Source organism: Lynx rufus, unplaced genomic scaffold (genome assembly GCF_022079265.1).
Source record: "Lynx rufus isolate CCGP_SWC_20201006 ecotype Redwood Valley unplaced genomic scaffold, mLynRuf1.p SCAF_13, whole genome shotgun sequence".
Lineage (NCBI taxonomy): Eukaryota > Metazoa > Chordata > Mammalia > Carnivora > Felidae > Lynx > Lynx rufus.
Genome location: NW_025814827.1, coordinates 23,283,866 through 23,302,515, shown reverse-complemented (window position 1 = coordinate 23,302,515; position 18,650 = coordinate 23,283,866). Strand labels below are relative to the sequence as shown.

The 18,650-nt window shown below is 37.7% G+C and overlaps 1 protein-coding gene across 5 annotated transcripts in view; it reads right to left on the bottom strand.

Annotated features, from left to right (window-relative positions):
* MYO5A (myosin VA) overlaps positions 1-18,650 on the bottom strand; it is a 188,904-nt gene that overhangs the window by 68,422 nt on the left and 101,832 nt on the right. For all 5 annotated transcript variants that reach the window (XM_047075091.1, XM_047075093.1, XM_047075094.1 and 2 more), the window contains exons 9-14: positions 17,431-17,537; positions 10,022-10,287; positions 9,310-9,391; positions 4,573-4,713; positions 2,354-2,479; positions 1,023-1,106 (exon numbers count right to left, since the gene is read on the bottom strand). In XM_047075091.1, the coding sequence (XP_046931047.1) occupies positions 1,023-1,106; positions 2,354-2,479; positions 4,573-4,713; positions 9,310-9,391; positions 10,022-10,287; positions 17,431-17,537 (806 nt within the window). The remainder of the gene's footprint in view (positions 1-1,022; positions 1,107-2,353; positions 2,480-4,572; positions 4,714-9,309; positions 9,392-10,021; positions 10,288-17,430; positions 17,538-18,650) is intronic.

Here is an 18,650-nt window from a genome sequence, read left to right as displayed (position 1 = left end):
ATTCATTTTGCTGAACTAAGTAACTGGCTTCCTGGTTTGCTCCCCAGGATGAAAGTGAGCAGTGTTCTCCTCCCCAACTTTTCCTGAAGAGAGAGTCAAAGAGTGGAGGTTGAGACCAAACTAATAACCAATCAACTGCAGTCATCACATTCTCTGCAATCAGGAATATTCATTTCTAACCAGAAAGCACTCTTTCTAGTATATATGCCTATGGAAAATAATTTGAAAGTACTCTGGGCCACACTTGCAACTGTATTCCGAGATCTAAAGATCAATCTCCATCTGGATGGAGTGCTTAAGGCCATGTTTCCAGAGCAGCCTTTTAAAATGACACAGCAAAAAAAAAAACCCCTGTTTTCTCTCATAGTCTCTCACAATGGCATAAGAGAATCTAGAACCAGTGTGGAGAAAGCAATTTCACATACAACTGAAAGACAACATTGCATAATGGTCAAGAGCACAGACTCAGCCAGACAGCTTGTGTTTTAATTTGACTTGAAAACTTACTAGCTATGAAATCTCTGTGCCTCCATTCCCTCATCTGTAAAATGGGAGTGATGGTAATATCACCTCATTATAAAAATTACATGAGTTAACATTTCTAAGGCATTTAAAACAAGACCTGACACACACTAAGTGTTATGTATTTGATAAATTAAAAACTCACAGTAAAGCTGATTCTGTTAGAAAAATCATCATTATTGTTAAAAGGCTAATGTTTCAGGGCGCCTAGGTGGCCCAGTCAGTTAAATATCCGACTCTCAATTTTGGCTCAGGTCATGATCTCATGGTTTGTGAGTCTGAGGCCCACATCGGGCTCTGCACTGATAGCAGGAAGCCTGCTTGGGATTCTGTCTCCCTTGCTCTCTGCCCCTCCCCTGTTTGCTCTCTCTCTCTCTCTCAAAATAAATTAAAAAAATAAACTTAAAAAAATAAAAATCTAATGTTTTATTACTTAACACTTTAAGATCATTAGCGATTAGAGACAGTATATACATAGTTACATGTATATACATAATTACCTTGCTTGATTTCAGAACTTTAATTTGTTCTTCAAAAACAGTGTCTTTATTCTTTTCCAGAAAGCCTTCACACTGGTATTCCACCTGAAAACACATGCAAAATCTCCTTAACAGAACTTTTGAACAGATATTATTGTCATCGACAACAAAAATGCTTTTTAGCTCAGGCTATATGACTGGCTCTCAGCAAACTGGAATCGGTTTTATTCTAAGAAATCAGTACCATTCTTGGGAAGAAGTACGTGAACTCTAGAGTAAAACTCCTCAAATACTGTTTTTCCTAGGGAACAGTGGTAGTACTGATTAATTGTGGTCTAATAGATCTTCCCAATTCATGGGTAATGAGACTCATAAGAAGTTGACTCTCATCTCCCATGCTGGCTGAAAAGGGCTCTTCCAAGGCTAACCCAATGTATTTTCTTATGACTGAGATCACCATCCAGGAAGGGTAGTCCTCTTGGGAGAGAAGAGATTAAATTGGGAGAGAGATCAGAAGGAACAAATGGCTGCCTGACTGAGAGCTGAGGTGGAGGCTGGGTAAATACGATGTGACTGGTAAGTGGAACTACTCGAGAAGGGACTGTTCCTGCTTCCAAACCGCCAACTACTTCAGGCATCTACCACTCAGGGTGCTCCCCAGCCAATACCGCAAAGCCCTTAGGTGACCTAAAGTCACATTCTTAGGCTTCCAGAGAGGATTAAGGAGATTCAGAAGGTCTTCAATTCCTGAAGGAGACCCCAGAGAGCTTACCCCCAATGCCTATTTACACTTCCTTGAAATATAAATTAGTCTCATGGCTCTTGATTTTCTAGGTACACTACTGAACTTGTGAAGCAGCGAGTCTGCGTGCACTGTCAGCAAGGACCGACTGACTCAAACACAGAGGGGGATACAAGTCCACAGGCTCTATTCTGACCCCTCCAAATTTTTCAGCAATCTGAGGCAGCAATCTGTAATCAAACACATTAACATTTCTACATTGAAGTACATAAATATCCAGCCTTACTGGGATAAATAAATACTATATATAACCTCATGTTAGTTCAGGTCACAGATCAGGTTTAGCCAAGAAATAAATGATGAAAAGATTTTTTAACTTTCAGAGTTCCTTGGTTTGCAGAAATATACAGGATTGTAGACTCATATTTATTTCATGATATAATTCCATCTAGGTTGAAGGAAAGGAAAACTGACAAAGCAACACATTTCCTATAAGGTCCTAAAGAACGCAAACTTCAGCAAAGAAAAAATTGGTATCGCTTGACTATTGATTTTTTTCCTCTTTGAACTTAAGTATTCAGAAAGAAAAAATATAATAAAGCTTCCTTACTTTGTCAGCAAAATGTTGGATGATGAAAGCTTTGTTTGACAGACGGGGCTTTTCAAAGAGTGCACATTTGTTCAAATGTGTGTTGTACAATTTTTGGGCCCAAGTGTCATCTGTACCTTTAGGCATCTACATTTAGAGGAGTTAAGAAGAAAGAAAACCAACAACAGCCAAGGTGAATATTGTTATGAGATTCTTCTCATGCATTAACCAAGAAAGCATTTTTTTGCTTTTCCAACAACTTTTATATTCAATTAGGAACTCATTCCTTCCACATTTTTCATTTAGATGCCAAAATCAATTACTAATGAAAAGCATTGATTGAGACCTTCCCACGGGTGAGTCAGCCCAATCTTTGGGCAACTCCATCTGCCTATACCAGGAATAATCAAATAAATATTCTGTTTTTAACACAACAAAAGCCTGACAAATAAAAGATGAACTACTATGATTTCACGTATTTTTTTTAAGTAAGCTATACGCCCAACGTGGGGTTTGAACTCATCACCCCGAGATCAAGAGTCATGTGCTCTACTGACTGAGCCTGCCAGGTGCCCCATATCATGTATTTTTTTTTAAGTTCTTAACAGCTGCACAGAGTGAAATATTTATATAATTCAGAAAGGTATAAAATGAAGAGTGATCTCTCATCATTTGCACCAACTTTTTTCTTTTTGACTAAAGGCATGCACACAAATAGGATCATTCTATAAGCTCCTTGCATTTTTTTCTTAATGATAGCATTCTTGTATTTATGGCCACCAGGTTGTTATTCTTTTTTTTTTATTATTATAAAATGGTCACCATTACTTCTTTCACATGTATACCTTTGATACTTTTGCAAGCATACTCATAGTGTGAACTCCCAACAGTTCCACTGTTGAGTCAAAAGGTACATGTGCTTATAGTTTTGATAAATATTGTCAACTTTCCTCAAAACTATGTTGTATTAACTCGTGCCCTTCCTCAAGAGTATAGATGCAATAAACATTCATTTGGTATTATCAAGTGAAAGGTATTATCAAATTTAAACTCGCCTATCTTGCGGCGCCTGGGTGGCTCAGTTGGTTAAGTGTCTGACTGCGGCTCAGGTCATGAGCTCGCAGTCCGTGAGTTTGAGCCCCGCGTCGGGCTCTGTGCTGACTGCTCAGAGCCTGGAGCCTGTTTCAGATTCTGTGTCTCCCTCTCTCTCTGACCCTCCCCCATTCATGCTCTGTGTCTCTCTGTCTCAAAAATAAATAAACGTTAAAAAAATAAGTAAATAAAAAATAAACTCGCCTATCTTATAGGTAAAAAGCAGTATCCCATTTTTGTTTTCATTTGCATTTTTTATTAAAAAAAATTTTTTTAATGTTTATTTATTTTTGAGACAGAGAGAGACAGAGCATGAACAGGGGAGGGGCAGAGAGAGAGGGAGACACAGAATCGGAAGCAGGCTCCAGGCTCTGAGCCATCAGCCCAGAGCCCGACGCGGGGCTTGAACTCACGGACCGCGAGATCGTGACCTGAGCTGAAGTGGGACGCCCAACCGACTGAGCCACCCACGCGCCCCTCATTTGCATTTTTTAAATTTCAAGTGAAACTGAGCATCATATTCATTCTTAATGTTGTAGGAAATCTGGATGCTTAGGAGAACCAATCTATGGTAAGTTGTAACTTATGGCATACAAACTACAGAGGAGTTAAGAGAAAGGATAGGTTATTTGTCTAAGATCACTCAGTAGTAAAGCTGGAGATCCATTATTTTCCCAGTATATTGTGTCTATAAATATTAAAGCTAAAACTCCCTTTCTACCATATCTGTCAGTAATAAAGAATAAGCAGTCAATTTTTAAATCAAAGATATTTAGGACTATTATTCAGAATATCTTTTGTACAATTTCTTGCATTTCTTTAAATATGTCATACCACTGAACAAAAATACCAAATATAAGCATACTGAAAACAGAAGTGGTTAACACTGGGTAGTAGTTATGTCTAATGTTAATTTTTCACACAACTTAGAAGCAGCTGAAAAGAGAAAGGAAATTCTCCAAGTTTCAATTGTAGTTAGAACCATTTGGGCCTAGTGACTCTTCAAAATGCAAGCTAGGGTGACACCCCCCTCCCCCACTTGCCACGGTGGCACCTCATGGTATACTAATGAATCTCTGCTTAAACTCATTTAACTTCAAAGACATACCTCTTCTGATAGACTGGGTACATCAGAAAACCATATTTACCTTGCATTCCTCATCCAGCAAATCTAGAATACCTAGTTTAGATTCTATAAGATTAATGCAAGGCTGATTATCATAAAAATCTATGAGTGTCCATGGAATTTGTTCCTTCATATATTCTTCTTGTTCTAATTTGAAGACATGCTGAAATGAAAAAGAAAAACTGGTGTTACTGAATCATTATAAATAATGTTAGTCAAGAAAAAACATTTATAGAAAACACTCTAAGAGGAAATCTGACAATTTGAGATAGTCCATGGCTTCCAACAATAATAATTTCATGGGAGAAACATGATTTACATACAGAGAACAATAATAAGAAGCAAATAAAAATGAGAGACAGTACAATTTCAGCTGTAAACGATTCTTGGTGAACAAGTAAATCTAGATATGTGGATGTATTAAATAGCTGACAAATGTAGCAGTCTTTTTAATTTATTTTTTATATGTATACATCCAACACTGCACAATACACTTTTTGGCCTCAGATTGTTGCACAGTGCTTCTAACAATGCCGTAGCTGGCTTGAACAACCATGCAGAGCAGATGCCTCTTAGACTACTAAACCACACTGGGCGATGCTTACAGCATGGGGAAGTAATGCTCTTAAGGGACGGTGATATTGAAGTTCATGTGCCTCAGAATTAGCTAACAGTCTTTTGTGTCTGCCTCCATTATTTTCCACATCAGGGAATCTACAGCTCACTTTTCTAGATTCTACATCCACTGCTGCAAGCAGCTGCAACAAGTAGCAAGGTACCACTGTTTCTGCTAAAGGCATTGGCCACCAACCTCACCACTGCTTATCTTCATTCACTCGTTCAGACAAATATAAGTATCCACTTTCTCTATGTGCAATTACCACACACCATTAACAAAGTAGACACGGGTTCTGCCCTCACAGAGTTTGCAGACTAGTGGAAAATCAGATAGAAATCAAATAATCACATGGGATCAGAAACTGTAGTGTTACAAAGGAAAATAATTCAAAATAAGGGAGCAAGAGTCCTCATCTAGTTTGGACACGGGGTGGGGGTGAGGGGAACACAGGAGAGGGGAGGGAATGCTTTCCTGAGGAAAAGCTGCTGTGTGACATGAGCTCTGCAGATGAATGGTAGTTAAGTTAGTCTAGGCAGAAGGGCAAGCCAACCACTGGTACAGTTCTTGCTTCAGGCTGCCCAATGCAGCAACCCACAACTTCTAGTCTTTCTAAGATGTTAATGGCCTTGACTCATTCGTTGTTGGGGGTTTCTGCTTTCCTTTGTCTCTTTTGTGTCCCTTGTTCTCTCGTACATCTTGATGTTTTTTTCTGGAAAGAATAGCCCTCTGTGGCTATGTCCATACAACATATTTTCTAGGACCCCAAACCCCATGAAACTTAGGTGTCACTCTGATTTCTCAAACATATTCTCCTTATGCACCTGGAATTTTTTCACTTTATTCTGTACTTGTTACAATGCCCTTCCTGGCTCACCTGCAGCATTTACCAGCTGCAATAAGCTTTAGTAATTAAAAAAACAAACATCCATAGGAATATTTATGTCATGTTAATCAGAAAGTAAATTTCTTCTGTTCTTTTGATGAATGAGAAGGCAAATGGGGCACCAGGTGTCAGCAGGATACCCTGACTGATGGTACCAATATTTCCCAAAACAATGAGCCATGTCTTTTTTTAATTCAATAATGTATATGCAGTCTCCACAATGACAACAGAAACAGTGCTCCAGATTTTAAATAGAGCTTGTTTCTCTTCCATATCTCTCTGCCTAATTTGGAAAAGTCCATGAGGCCTCAAAAATTTTAGATACTTAGTTGTCAAAAAGATAATGTTGGCATGAGGTTCAACACAGCGAGAGATCCTTGGTCAAAAAGTAATGCCTCCAAGCACTAAACATGCCAAACACCGTCTTTCTCACACCCAGTGCCCCACCCATAATCCCTGCCAAGGGAGCGGCCCGAAGCAGACAAGTTCTTCACTGTGAGACCCCAAGTTCCTAGTCACAGCTGGTTAATTGCTAGAGATCTCTGAAGAAGAAATGAACAAAGTTAATCAGAATCTCTTCCTCAGCTGTTAAGAACTGGGAAGCAGGCAATTAACAGTGTAAGCTGAGGCTGAAAGAAGTCAAGATGAATGGGAACTAAGCGAGTTAAGAGGATGAGAGGAGCAATACAACCACTGGTGGATTCACAGGAAGCTTGAAGTAAGTGGGGAGGAAATACATACAGAACAGAAGGGAAGAATATGCCATCTGATAGTAAGAGGGAGTGGAGCAGCTGTGCAGAGAGAAGCTAAGATGCAGTATGGGGTGTGTGTGTGTGTGAGAGAGAGAGAGAGACAGAGAGACAGAGAGAGAGAGAGAGGGAGGGAGAGAAACAGAGAGAGAAGAAGGAGAAACAGATCAATAGAGACAGAGGGAAAGAGAAAGAGAAACAAGAGAATCAGAAACACACATGCAGAGAGAGACAGGGCATCCTTGAGAAATAGACAAACTAGCCAGTCCCTAATGAAGGCCGGTGTTGGTTCTTTGTATTTCTAGTCACGTTGTGCCAAAACATACTAGGAAAGAGCAGAGGCTGTGGCTCTGATTAAAGTATTAAGAAACTAAAAAAACAAAACAAAACAAAACAAAGTATGAAGAAACTCAGAATAATTAGTCTCTGATAGGTTTTTATTAATGATCCTTATGCAGAGATGAAAAACACACCAATTATATTCTTATAGAAATAGTCATAGCCTAAGGTTTGAAGATCACTTCTGCATTATTTCCTTGTGCCAAGTAGCTTAATTTGCTAAATAAAGACGGTCCAAATTTTTATCAGAGCATATGCACTATTTTTTTAAAAAATCAAACATTCTAAAGGTTTGGTGAAAACAAGCAACAATCCCTTGTCCCATCCCTCCCCAACTCAGTCTCACTCTCTGGAGAAAACCATTTTTAACTCCTTTCGTTAAGCAGTTAGGCAGGCATGAGTGAGAAGAAATATAGCAGATGCTAGCCACAGGCTCAGAGCCACGTCAGAGGGTTAAGAGCTACCTTCAGAGCCACCTCTAAGGGGTAACAGAACAGGAAAGTCCTAGCCACAGAGCGGGCTCAAAAGCCACAAGGGGACTTTCAAGAACGGAGCATGCACACAAAAGATGCAACTTGCCCTTAGGTTACACAAAGTCACAACAAAGCCCATTGGAAACTAATAAATATACAATACAGAAAAAATTAGAAGGCATCATGGGTAGACACATGCGCAGATGCCAGAATGTTATATAAACCACCGGTTGTCCATCAAAAACGTCAAAGTCAAATTTACATGTACACAAGGCAGACTTAAAAGGATGCAGCTGGAGCTTGTCAGGGCCATTGCTACTGTTGCTCTGGCAGTGGCCCACTTTCTCTCTTCAAAGTGTACTGTACTTATCTACTCAATAAACTCTACCTCCCCATTCTGGTCTCAGGTCTCTAATTCTTTGGTGCATCTGGCACAAGAATCGAGTGACTCGACAACACCTTAGCTGTTTCTTCTGGTACTTAACCTCTAAAGAATATGTTTATCTGCTATTTTTTTATTTATTCATTGGAAAAATCATCTACTGATCTCTTGATGAGACAGATGAGGCTAAATTCATATATATCACCTCTCCACTGCTCCTCTCCTGTCCTCCAAATATTACTACCTTTAGATCTTCTTTTGATTTTTATTAATTTTGTAATTTAAAATAATACCTTTAAACTTCTATTTTTTGTCCTCATCAACTATAGACCATACCACTTGACCTCTCTCTTTATAAGATAAGGATACTAAAGGCTCTTTTCCTGTCATTCAGCTCTCTTCTTTCCCATCTTCAATGTCTATAGGTGGCTCATTTTTAATATCCTCTTTCTTCAGTACTAATAACCATCCCTAATCTTGCTCTTAGAACTGTGCTTTGCATCTGCTTAGCACTTTACATATTCTAACTCATTTAATCTATACAACCATGATAGTAAGTATGATCATCATCCCCATTATATATATGAGAAGACTAAGGCCCAGGAAGGTCAATTAACCTGCCCAAGATCCCTTGAGTAATCAACAGAGAAGGGGGGGGATTCCAATGCAAGCAGTTTACTTTTGGGGGTCTACTTTTTGCTCTTCACTATTATAATCTACCGTCCCTCATTTTTAAATACCTTGAAATCCCCCAATACCATGATAATGCTTGAAGATATTTGACATTACTACTCCACAAGAGCCTCTCTCAAAATATTCCCATTGCCATTGTCCTGGTGAATGTCTCAGACTGCTGAAGAGAATATGTAAAACAGCATATGTAAAAAATATGTACAAAAGAGAATGTATTCTGATTTTTTATTCTGGCATTTTGCTGATATAGCAAGTAAGAGTTAAGATAGTCCTAACTCCATAGGAACAACACACTGAAGGATATCCTGGGCTCACAACTTCATACTGCCTATGTTACCACCTAACATACTTCCTGCATACCTCACTCAATTTATTTTGACCAAATTTTCAGTATACTCAGACTATAATATAAAGATCACCTTGAATCCTATCTGGGCCATAAACATATTTCTGGTGTTGCACTTACTTATTAATCATAAGTTCCTCATCAGCTCAGCTGTTCTAAACCCCAGATAATAATTGTAATTTACAACTTCACTTCAGAAACCAGACTTTAAAGACAGAGTAAAATTCAAAAGAATAATTTATAGTAGAATATTAGTTAAAAAAGAAAATTCTTACCATATTGAATTGTTGCTGTAGTTTTTCATTTGCATAATTTATGCAAAACTGTTCAAAACTATTTATTTCAAATGTTTCAAATCTGTAAAACCAAAAATATTGTGTGAAGAGAGAAAAAGAAACAAATAGTTTTTTAAACTATTTAAAATATACACATTAGCAAGAAAGAAATGGGAAATTTTCTAACATTGTAAAACTTTCTTTCCACATCAGTGAAGATAAAGATCTATAAGTCAGTAACATGGACTCTGTACCCAGCAGACAGGCATCAGCCATGTAGCAGAGAGATTTTTTTTAAAGGGTCCAGCATGCAGAGGTGTTCAACAGTTTAAGTTTTTGAGGGCTAATTCATCCCCAAGTGGGGGAACAATCAGAATTATGACAAAGCAATTGCTCCTGTCACTTTACAGATTCACACTCACATAAGAAAGGGGAAATGGGAATAGAGATCTCATAGGTTCTTTTGCAAAACTACACAAGATAATAAAAATATTAGGCATCAAAAAGCACAAGTATACAGGAAAGGTTTTAACAGTTAAAAGACGGTACTCAGAGAAGGCAAATTACCAAATGAAATAAGATTTTTAGAAATGCTCTTCTAATGTTCTTTTCTCCTTACCAGTAGGAGACAGAATCTAATAGCCACTTAGAGTTACTAGGTAATCTCTAGAAAGAAATGTCTGTGGCAGACCGCTAAGCCAAATATACTTACCCATATATGTCCAGCACTCCAATAAAAGAGTGCTGTTTGACAGCAGAATGGAGGGCTTGATTGACATGATCTACAATCCAGTTAAAGAGCTTGGCATAAATGTGCTTGGCCAAAGCATCACGGGCATTTGTGGCCTGCAGCTTGGATATGGGTTTGATGTATGTCTCCGTGGTGGTAGCCAGTTTCCGATGGCAGAGCCAGTGACACATCTCTTCATAGTCCACACCCATAAGGTCACAGAAGATGCTGAGAGGTTCATGCTTGGGCTGACAAAAGAGAGTGGGTTATTTCCAATAGAATTTACTAGAAAACACTAAAATGAGGTAAAACAAAACAAAAAACAAACAAAAAAGAACCACAAAAACAAAAAAAAAACCCAGCAACTTCTTTGTTATGAATGTCCAGATCACTTGAAGCTGATCAGTGATAATCACAATCATCAATCAAACCAGCATCTAGGTAGCATTTTATAGTCTATTTTAGGACTCATTTCACAAACTATCTCTTCCTTTGTCTCTTCACAGCATTTGTTTTTAACTGTCTTCAGGCACCTTCATTCAGTCAGTTGATCAGAAGATCTGTCAGCCTGTCAACAAATATTTACTGAGTGCCGACGATATGCCAGTAAATAAAACCAGACATGGCCCCTATTGTCAGTCACTAAGGGATATGGGTATTAATCAAATGATTGCTCCCTAAAACATAAAATCACTGCAAAGAACAAGGGCACTATACTATGATTCCATGTAAAAAGAGCATGCCCTATTCAAAAGGCAGGGGCCCGTTGCCTTGAGAAACAGAGTTGAGATCTGAAGGATGGGAAGGAAAGCAGTGACTCAGTGAAAGGGTGAAGAAAGGGTCTTCAAGCTGAGGGAACAGCTGGTATACAAATCCTGTGGTTGGAGAGAAACTAGCAGTATGAGAGACTGAAGCTGAATGAGGGAGAAAATGTCTGAGTTGAAACCAGAGAGACAGGCAGAGGCTACACCATGGCTGGTCTTTATCCTGAGAGCAAAGGGAAACTATTGAAGGGTTTGAAACAGGTAACTTGCATGACTTCTCAGATTGGAATCTCTTTAATGACTTACACATCCCTATCCCCTACAATGTCTTCTGTAGGCCTTGCATTGAGTAGACATTCAATAAAAACTTGTTTAATTTAATCCTTATGAGTGCATTATATTTTTTAACATCTTCACTAGCATGTTTCAACTGAATCTGATGACATTCTTGGAGAATAGGCAGGATGAACATTGCTATCTTTTAACTGAAATCCAAGAGGACAGCTTGTCAAACATCGCATGGCCAATTTATAACAGGGTTGTTATTAGAACCTGGGTGTCCTGAACCCTCTTGCACTGTTGGTGGGAATGCAATTTGGTGCAGCCACTCTGGAAAACAGTGTGGAGATTCCTCAAAAAATTAAAAATAGACCTACCCTATGACCCAGCAATAGCACTGCTAGGAATTTACCCAAGGGATACAGGAGTACTGATGCATAGGGGCACTTGTACCCCAATGTTTATAGCAGCACTCTCAACAATAGCCAAATTGTGGAAAGAGCCTAAATGTCCATCAACTGATGAATGGATAAAGAAATTGTGGTTTATATACACAATGGAGTACTACGTGGCAATGAGAAAGAATGAAATATGGCCCTTTGTAGCAACGTGGATGGAACTGGAGAGTGTGATGCTAAGTGAAATAAGCCATACAGAGAAAGACAGATACCATATGGTTTCACTCTTATGTGGATCCGGAGAAACTTAACAGAAACCCATGAGGGAGGGGAAGGAAAAAAAAAAAAAAAGAGGTTAGAGTGGGAGAGAGCCAAAGCATAAGAGACTCTTAAAAACTGAGAACAAACTGAGGGTTGATGGGGGGTGGGAGGGAGGGGTGCGTGGGTGATGGGTATTGAGGAGGGCACCTTTTGGGATGAGCACTGGGTGTTGTATGGAAACCAATTTGACAGTAAACTTCATATATTGAAAAAAAAAAAAAAAAAGAACCTGGGTGTCCTGACACCCTCACCTCCTGACCCTTCCCACTGAAGCAGTCCTTTCCATCTTTCATCTCCCTCCTCCCAAGCCATCAATTCATATACAAATTAGCACCACAACCAACAGCATGCTACAACTCCCTTAACTAAGCAGCTAATTTCATTCATATAAATATGAATGATTTGACAACATTTAGAATTGGATCAGTACTATCTAAACATATTCTATACCATAATATTAGATCAAGGCTATAAACTGCTTTGTTCAAATTTTCTGTAACTTTACTAATTTTTGGCCTTCTTCATCTGTCTCTTCTCTTTGTCTTCTCTAATAATTGAGAGAAGTCAAAAATCTATCACTATGATAGATATGTCTATTTCTTCTTGTGGTTTCTGTTGATGTTTGCTTTACATATTTTAAGGCTGTGCCTTTAAGTACATGTAAGTTTGGAACCATTACATCTTCCTGTTGAATAAAATCTCTATCATTACATAGTACTCTATCTCCAGTGCTTTTGGACAAAGTCTATTTTGTCCAATATTGATACAGCCTCTGCCATTTTTCCCTAGTTATTATGGCGTGTCTTTTCTAAACTTTTTATTTTCAAACTTTCTGTACCTTTATGTTTTAGGAATGCTCATTTCAAAAGTATATAGCTGAATTCTTAAACCAGTTATTGTTATCTAGCACTCTAGTTGTAGGTTTTTGAGGGGAGCAGGAGCTGGTGATTCATTTTATTTTTTTAACTTTTTGTTCTGAACTGGTTTTATTTATTTTTATTTATTTATTTTATTCCTGGATTCCTGGTTTTATTTTTTATTTTTTTAATATAATTTATTGTCAAATTGGTTTCCATACAACACCCAGTGCTCATCCCAACAAGTGCCCTCCTCAGAGCCCACCCCCCTGTTTTGAACTAATTTTAGACTAACAGAAAAGTTACCAGTGGTAGGAAGAATTACCTTCACCCAGATTCCCTAACAGTAACATTTTACCACATTTGTATCATCCTCTCTTATATACATGTACATACACATTAATTTTTCAGAACCTTTGAGAGCAAGTTGCAAACATGATGCTATTTTAGTACTAAATATTTCAGTATGCATTTCCTAAAAACCAAAGATATTATCTTATGTAATTATGGTATCATGAAAAAAATTTGAAAATTAGCAATGATGGAACCCTATTATCTAACCTATAGATCTAATTCATTTCTCCCTGATTGATCTAATCAATCTCTATGCAGGGGTGGGGGAGATATTTTTATAGTCTAAGATCCAGTCTAAGTTCATACACTGAATTTGGTTGCCATGTTTCATTAGCCTCCTTTAATCTGAACAGGACTTTGTTCTTTTTTTTGTCTTTCATTTGTGACCTTGACATTTTTGAATAGTATATCCCTCAATGTGTCTCTGTATGATGCTGCCTCATGATTAGATTTGGGTCATGCCTTCTTGGCAGGAATACCAGAGAAGTGATGTTACCCTCTCAGTGCACCATATCAGAAGTTATATGATACTGAACAGACATTTTTCCAAAGAAGACATCCAGATGGCCAATAGGCACATGAAAAGATGCTCATTATCATTCATCAGTAGGGAAATGCAAATCAAAACTATAATGAGATATCACCTCATACCTGTCAGAATGGCTATAAATCAAAAACAGAAGAAACAACAAGTGTTGGCAAGGATGTGGAGAAAAATGAACCCTTATGCATTGCTGGTAGGAATGCAAACTGGTGCAGCCACTGTGGAAGACAGTATTGAGGTTCCTCAATAGTTAAAAATAGAACTACCCTATGATCAAGCAATTGCACTACTATTTACCAAAAAAATACAAAAACACTAATTTGAAGGGATGCATGCACCTCTATGTTTACTGCAGTATTATTATTTATCAAAACTATGCAAACAGCCCAAGTGTCCATCAACTAATGAACGGATAAGGAACATGTGCCCCCCCACACACACACAATATTATTCAGCCATGAAAAAGAATGAAGTCTTGCAATTTGCAACAACATGGATGGAGCTACAGAGTATAACACTAAGCAAAATAAGTCAGTCAGAAAAAGACAAATACCACATAATTTTACTCCTATGTGGAATTTAAGAAACAACAAATAAAGGAAAAAAAGAGAGACAGAAACAAGCCAGAACAAACTGATTATCAGAGGGGAGGTGGATGGGGGGATGGGTGAAATAAGTGATGGGAGTTAAGGAGTGCACTTGTGATGAGCACTAGGTGTCATATGGAGGTGTTGAATCACTATGTTGTATACCTGAAACTAACATAAAACTATATGTTAACTATACTGGAATTAAGATAAAAACTTAAAAACATGTTCACTATAAACTACAAACCAGAGAAATAAAGAAATACCTTTAGAGGATTTTTAAAAGCAAATGACAACAACAACAAAAAGAATTAAAAAAAATAAGTTAAATGATGTTGTTTGGTCTCATTACTGGTCTTGTCAACTGTGGTCAGGAGATTAAGGAAATGTCTGCCAAGTTTCTCCACTGTAAAGAGAGCTATCATTCCCTTTGTAACTATTAAGTATTTTGTGGGGAGTTCTGTCTTTTCCAGCCCAATACACTATTCATTATTATTACTGTTTAATTAATGAAATTTTACCTACATTTGCACATGCTTTTCTAGTTTATTGATCCATTATTTATTCTCTGACTTTAGATCTTCTACTTGGGATCACTTTCCTTCTGCTTAAACCACATCCTTCAATATTTCCTTTAGTGAATACCCTGTTGGTGACAAAATCTCCCAATTTCTATTTGTCTGAAAATACTTCTTTTTTTTCCATCATCCTGGAAAGATATTTTTACTGGATACACAAATTAAGTTAATAGTTACTCTAGAACACTGAAGACAGTAACACTGTTTTCTGGCTCTTATTGCTCTAGTTAAGAAGTGAGCTATGGGTTTAACTGCTATTTCTTCAAAAGTAGTATGTCTGATCTCTTCCTGTTTTAAGATTTTTCTTGGGGCACCTGGGTGGCTCAGTCGGTTAAGGGTCCGACTTTGGCTCAGGTCATGATCTCAGGGTTCATGGGTTCGAGCCCCACACTGGGCTCTGTGCTGACAGCTCTGACCCTGGAGTCTGCTTCGCATTCTTACTCCCTCTCTCTCTGCCCCTCCTTCACTTGTGCTCTCTCTCTCTCTCTCTCTCTCTCTCTCAAAAAGAAATAAACACTGAAAAATTTAAAAAGAAAAAATTTTTCTGTCTGCCTCTGGTGTCATTATGGAGAGCCTAGGGGTGACTTTCTTTTTATTTATTCTAATTGGGATTTTTTTAGACTTTCCAAATCTGAGGTTTAGTGTCATTTTCACAATTTCTGAAACTTATTAGTAATTATCTCTTCAAGTATTATATCTGCCTCATTCTTTTTTTTTCCTCTAGGAACTCTCATTGGATTAAAATTAGATTTTAATACTCTATCCTTCATCTCTCCTGTTTTAAGTGCTCCATCTCTGAGTCCTGTCATGCATTCTGGAAAATTTCTTTACATGTCTCTTCTAGCTCATCAGTTCTCTCCTCAGTTGTGTCAAATTTGCTATTAATTACTTTCAGCATTCCAAATAGGTCTGACTCTTATCTGTTGTTTCACCTAGCTCCTTCTATTTTGTTTCCTTGTGGAATTTGTGATTTTTGACTGTGAGCCAGTATTTCTTGTAACTTTTCTCAGGGGACTCCACTGAGGCCTGGTTTGAAGGTGGATCATCCAAAGTAGACTTGCATGTGCTTCTGTCAGCCATCTAAGGCACCATCAGTCCAGGACCAATTTAAGCTAAGTTTTCTGTATTTAGCTTTCTGGAACCATCTAGGAATCACAAAATCAGTCTGGGAGGAAGTGTGAGGGTCAGTTCATTGTTGCAAATCTTTAGGGAACTATTTCTCCTCCTTCACTTAGCAGCAAGGCTTGCTCAAACCAGTTACCTTTTCTTTGTACTCTTGGAACAGGTGGTGGGCAAGCTTATTACTAGTTTCTCATTTAGGGTCTCAGCTTTAGTCAGGAGTTCCCCTGTTTATATGAGTCCTACTCTTTGTGTTTTGTCTTCTGAACTCAACTTGGCTACGAAAACAAAAGCTCAAGGTCCCTGGGTTCAGCAAATACCTTATGGCAAGTCCTAACTTCAGGGTTCTCCTTTCTCATAGTTCCTATTTTCACTTAATTTCTGACATCTGAGTAGTTTTTACATATTTACTAAATTTTTTAAAAATATATAATTTATCCTGGCTGGCTTAGTCAATGGAGCATGAAATCCCTGATCTGGCTAGGGGTTGTGAGTTCAAGCCCCACACTGGGTGTAGAGACCACTTAAAAATGAAATCTTTAAAAAATATGCACATAATTTATCCAGTATGAAGATCAATCAGAGTACCTAGTCAAAAATCGCTGGAAAAGAATGTCTCATTTTACAGATGAGGCAACAACGGCTCAGAGAAGCTAAGTAACTCACCAAAAAACCTAGTGTGAGTAAACAGTAAAGCTGGGATCGGATCCAGGCAGAGACACTGAAACATATATTTCAAAACTAAAGTCTAAATCACATGAATTAATTTACACATAGTTTTGCTAATATCAACTTGGGTATCTAAACAGTGAAACATAAATCTTAACATTGTTTCCTATCACAATCTTGAGAAAGCAGGATGAAATAAAAATTAATATATCAAAACTCCCTCCATTTTAATAAAATTAAAAAACACCTAAAAATATAGTGTGTGTGTGTGAGAGAGAGAGAGAGAGAGAGAAAGATTTGATGGTGGTGATCAGCAAATACTACAAATCATAAATGCCCAATGAGGATAATCAGACTGTCAGATTTTGTTACAATTTAAACAATTGTTTTCACATATGGAATTGGGTTTTAATTCTCAGATGCAATTATCACTATGTGGAGAAGAATATGCAAATCCTCGTGAAGACACCCTATCCCCCAGCCATCTAGTTCATTTTCCCAGGAGTAACTACTACTAATAGTTTCCTCAATAACTTTTAAACCGTATTACAATTCCACAGCTGAAGACACAAAATTTTCAATTATTGGTACTTGTGCCATAGGCCAAATAAATCCTTCTCTCGAGATGGCCCCAATCCAACTTTCACATCTAATACTTCCCACCTCTGTTCATATGGACCAGAAATGTATCCAAGTTCTCTCTTCTCCTATCCCTAACACACACAATCACTGTGCACCAGGGATTAGCATCCATATTTCTTTATTTTCAGTTCCAGATTCTACTTGGAGTAATTTATCCTTCTAATAATTATCTCTCTGATAATATTAATAGAGATACTTCAAATATACTGCTTCCATAAAGAATCAACAAAACTGAAACACAAATAAGCCGCTACCACACTAAGCATATTCTGAACTTACAGGTATTGTGCAGCTGTCTGAATCCCGGGATGTAAATGCAACATTGCCTAAGTGAAGGATGCCAGCAAGTATTCGGAAAATTCCCATCTGATAAGACTCACTAATTCCTGAAACAGCAGAGTAAATGAACAAGTGATTACAAACCATTACAACAGACAATTTTAAGCCTATTTTTACCTCTTGAATATTGCCAGATGTGCAGATAGTAACATGTCGTCATTAACAATTTTCACCTTTACTGACATTAACACGTAAGACAGTTCAGCAGCATGGTTGAGAGCACAGGCTGTGGAGCAACGACTGGGCTCAAGGCCTGGCTTTGCTCCTGACCTGCCATCTCACATGGGCAGGTACTATCACCCTTCTATGTTTCTGTTTTCTCATTTGAGATATGGGAATAGTAGTGAGTATCTCAAAGGGTGTCTGTGAACATTAAATGAGAAAATTCAAGTAGTCATGTAGTATACTTAACACACTATGGGACACGTGGTAAATGCTAAACAAATTATCACCATCATACACTGGAATTAAGTATTTTATTAACATTATTATCTTTTCTACTCCAAATGCAATTTGCAGCCCAATAAGGCTGTTTTGATTCATATTATTTAATTACTTCTAACTACAGACCAAGTATAAGTCAAAGAAATCCCAAGATTAGAAGTGTTCAGGTTGGTGCTGTCTCCCAGCCTGATGAGAGAATATCTAAATGCAGCATTAGAGCAGGAACTGAAGGAGGAGGCAGGATGAGACAGCTGTTACAGCCCTTGGCTTTTTATCTGATCTGGCTTCATTCTTCAATAAGGTAAGAATTTCTTGAACATTAGATATAATTATATGGAAGTAAAAGTAGTAAAATTATTTCCAAGTATATAATCATATACGAGGTAATTGAGAGTTGATCTCATAATGAATGCTTTCATTAACACTTACATTATGGCTTTTATTAATTTGCCATTTTCTATTTACAAATATATTCAGCCCTAGAAGTAAAGCGGTATTTTTCAAACTTAAATATGCATATGAATCACCAATGGATCTTGTTAACATACAGATTCTGATTCAGTAGGTCTGAGATGAGGTTTGAGTTTCTGAATTTTTGAAAGCTTCACTATGGTTTTGTACCATACTCTGATTAACAATGCTTTTAAATCACTTAGCTCACCTCATGGTATTCCTCAAAATACCAACACATGATTTAGTTATTAATATTCTGAGGT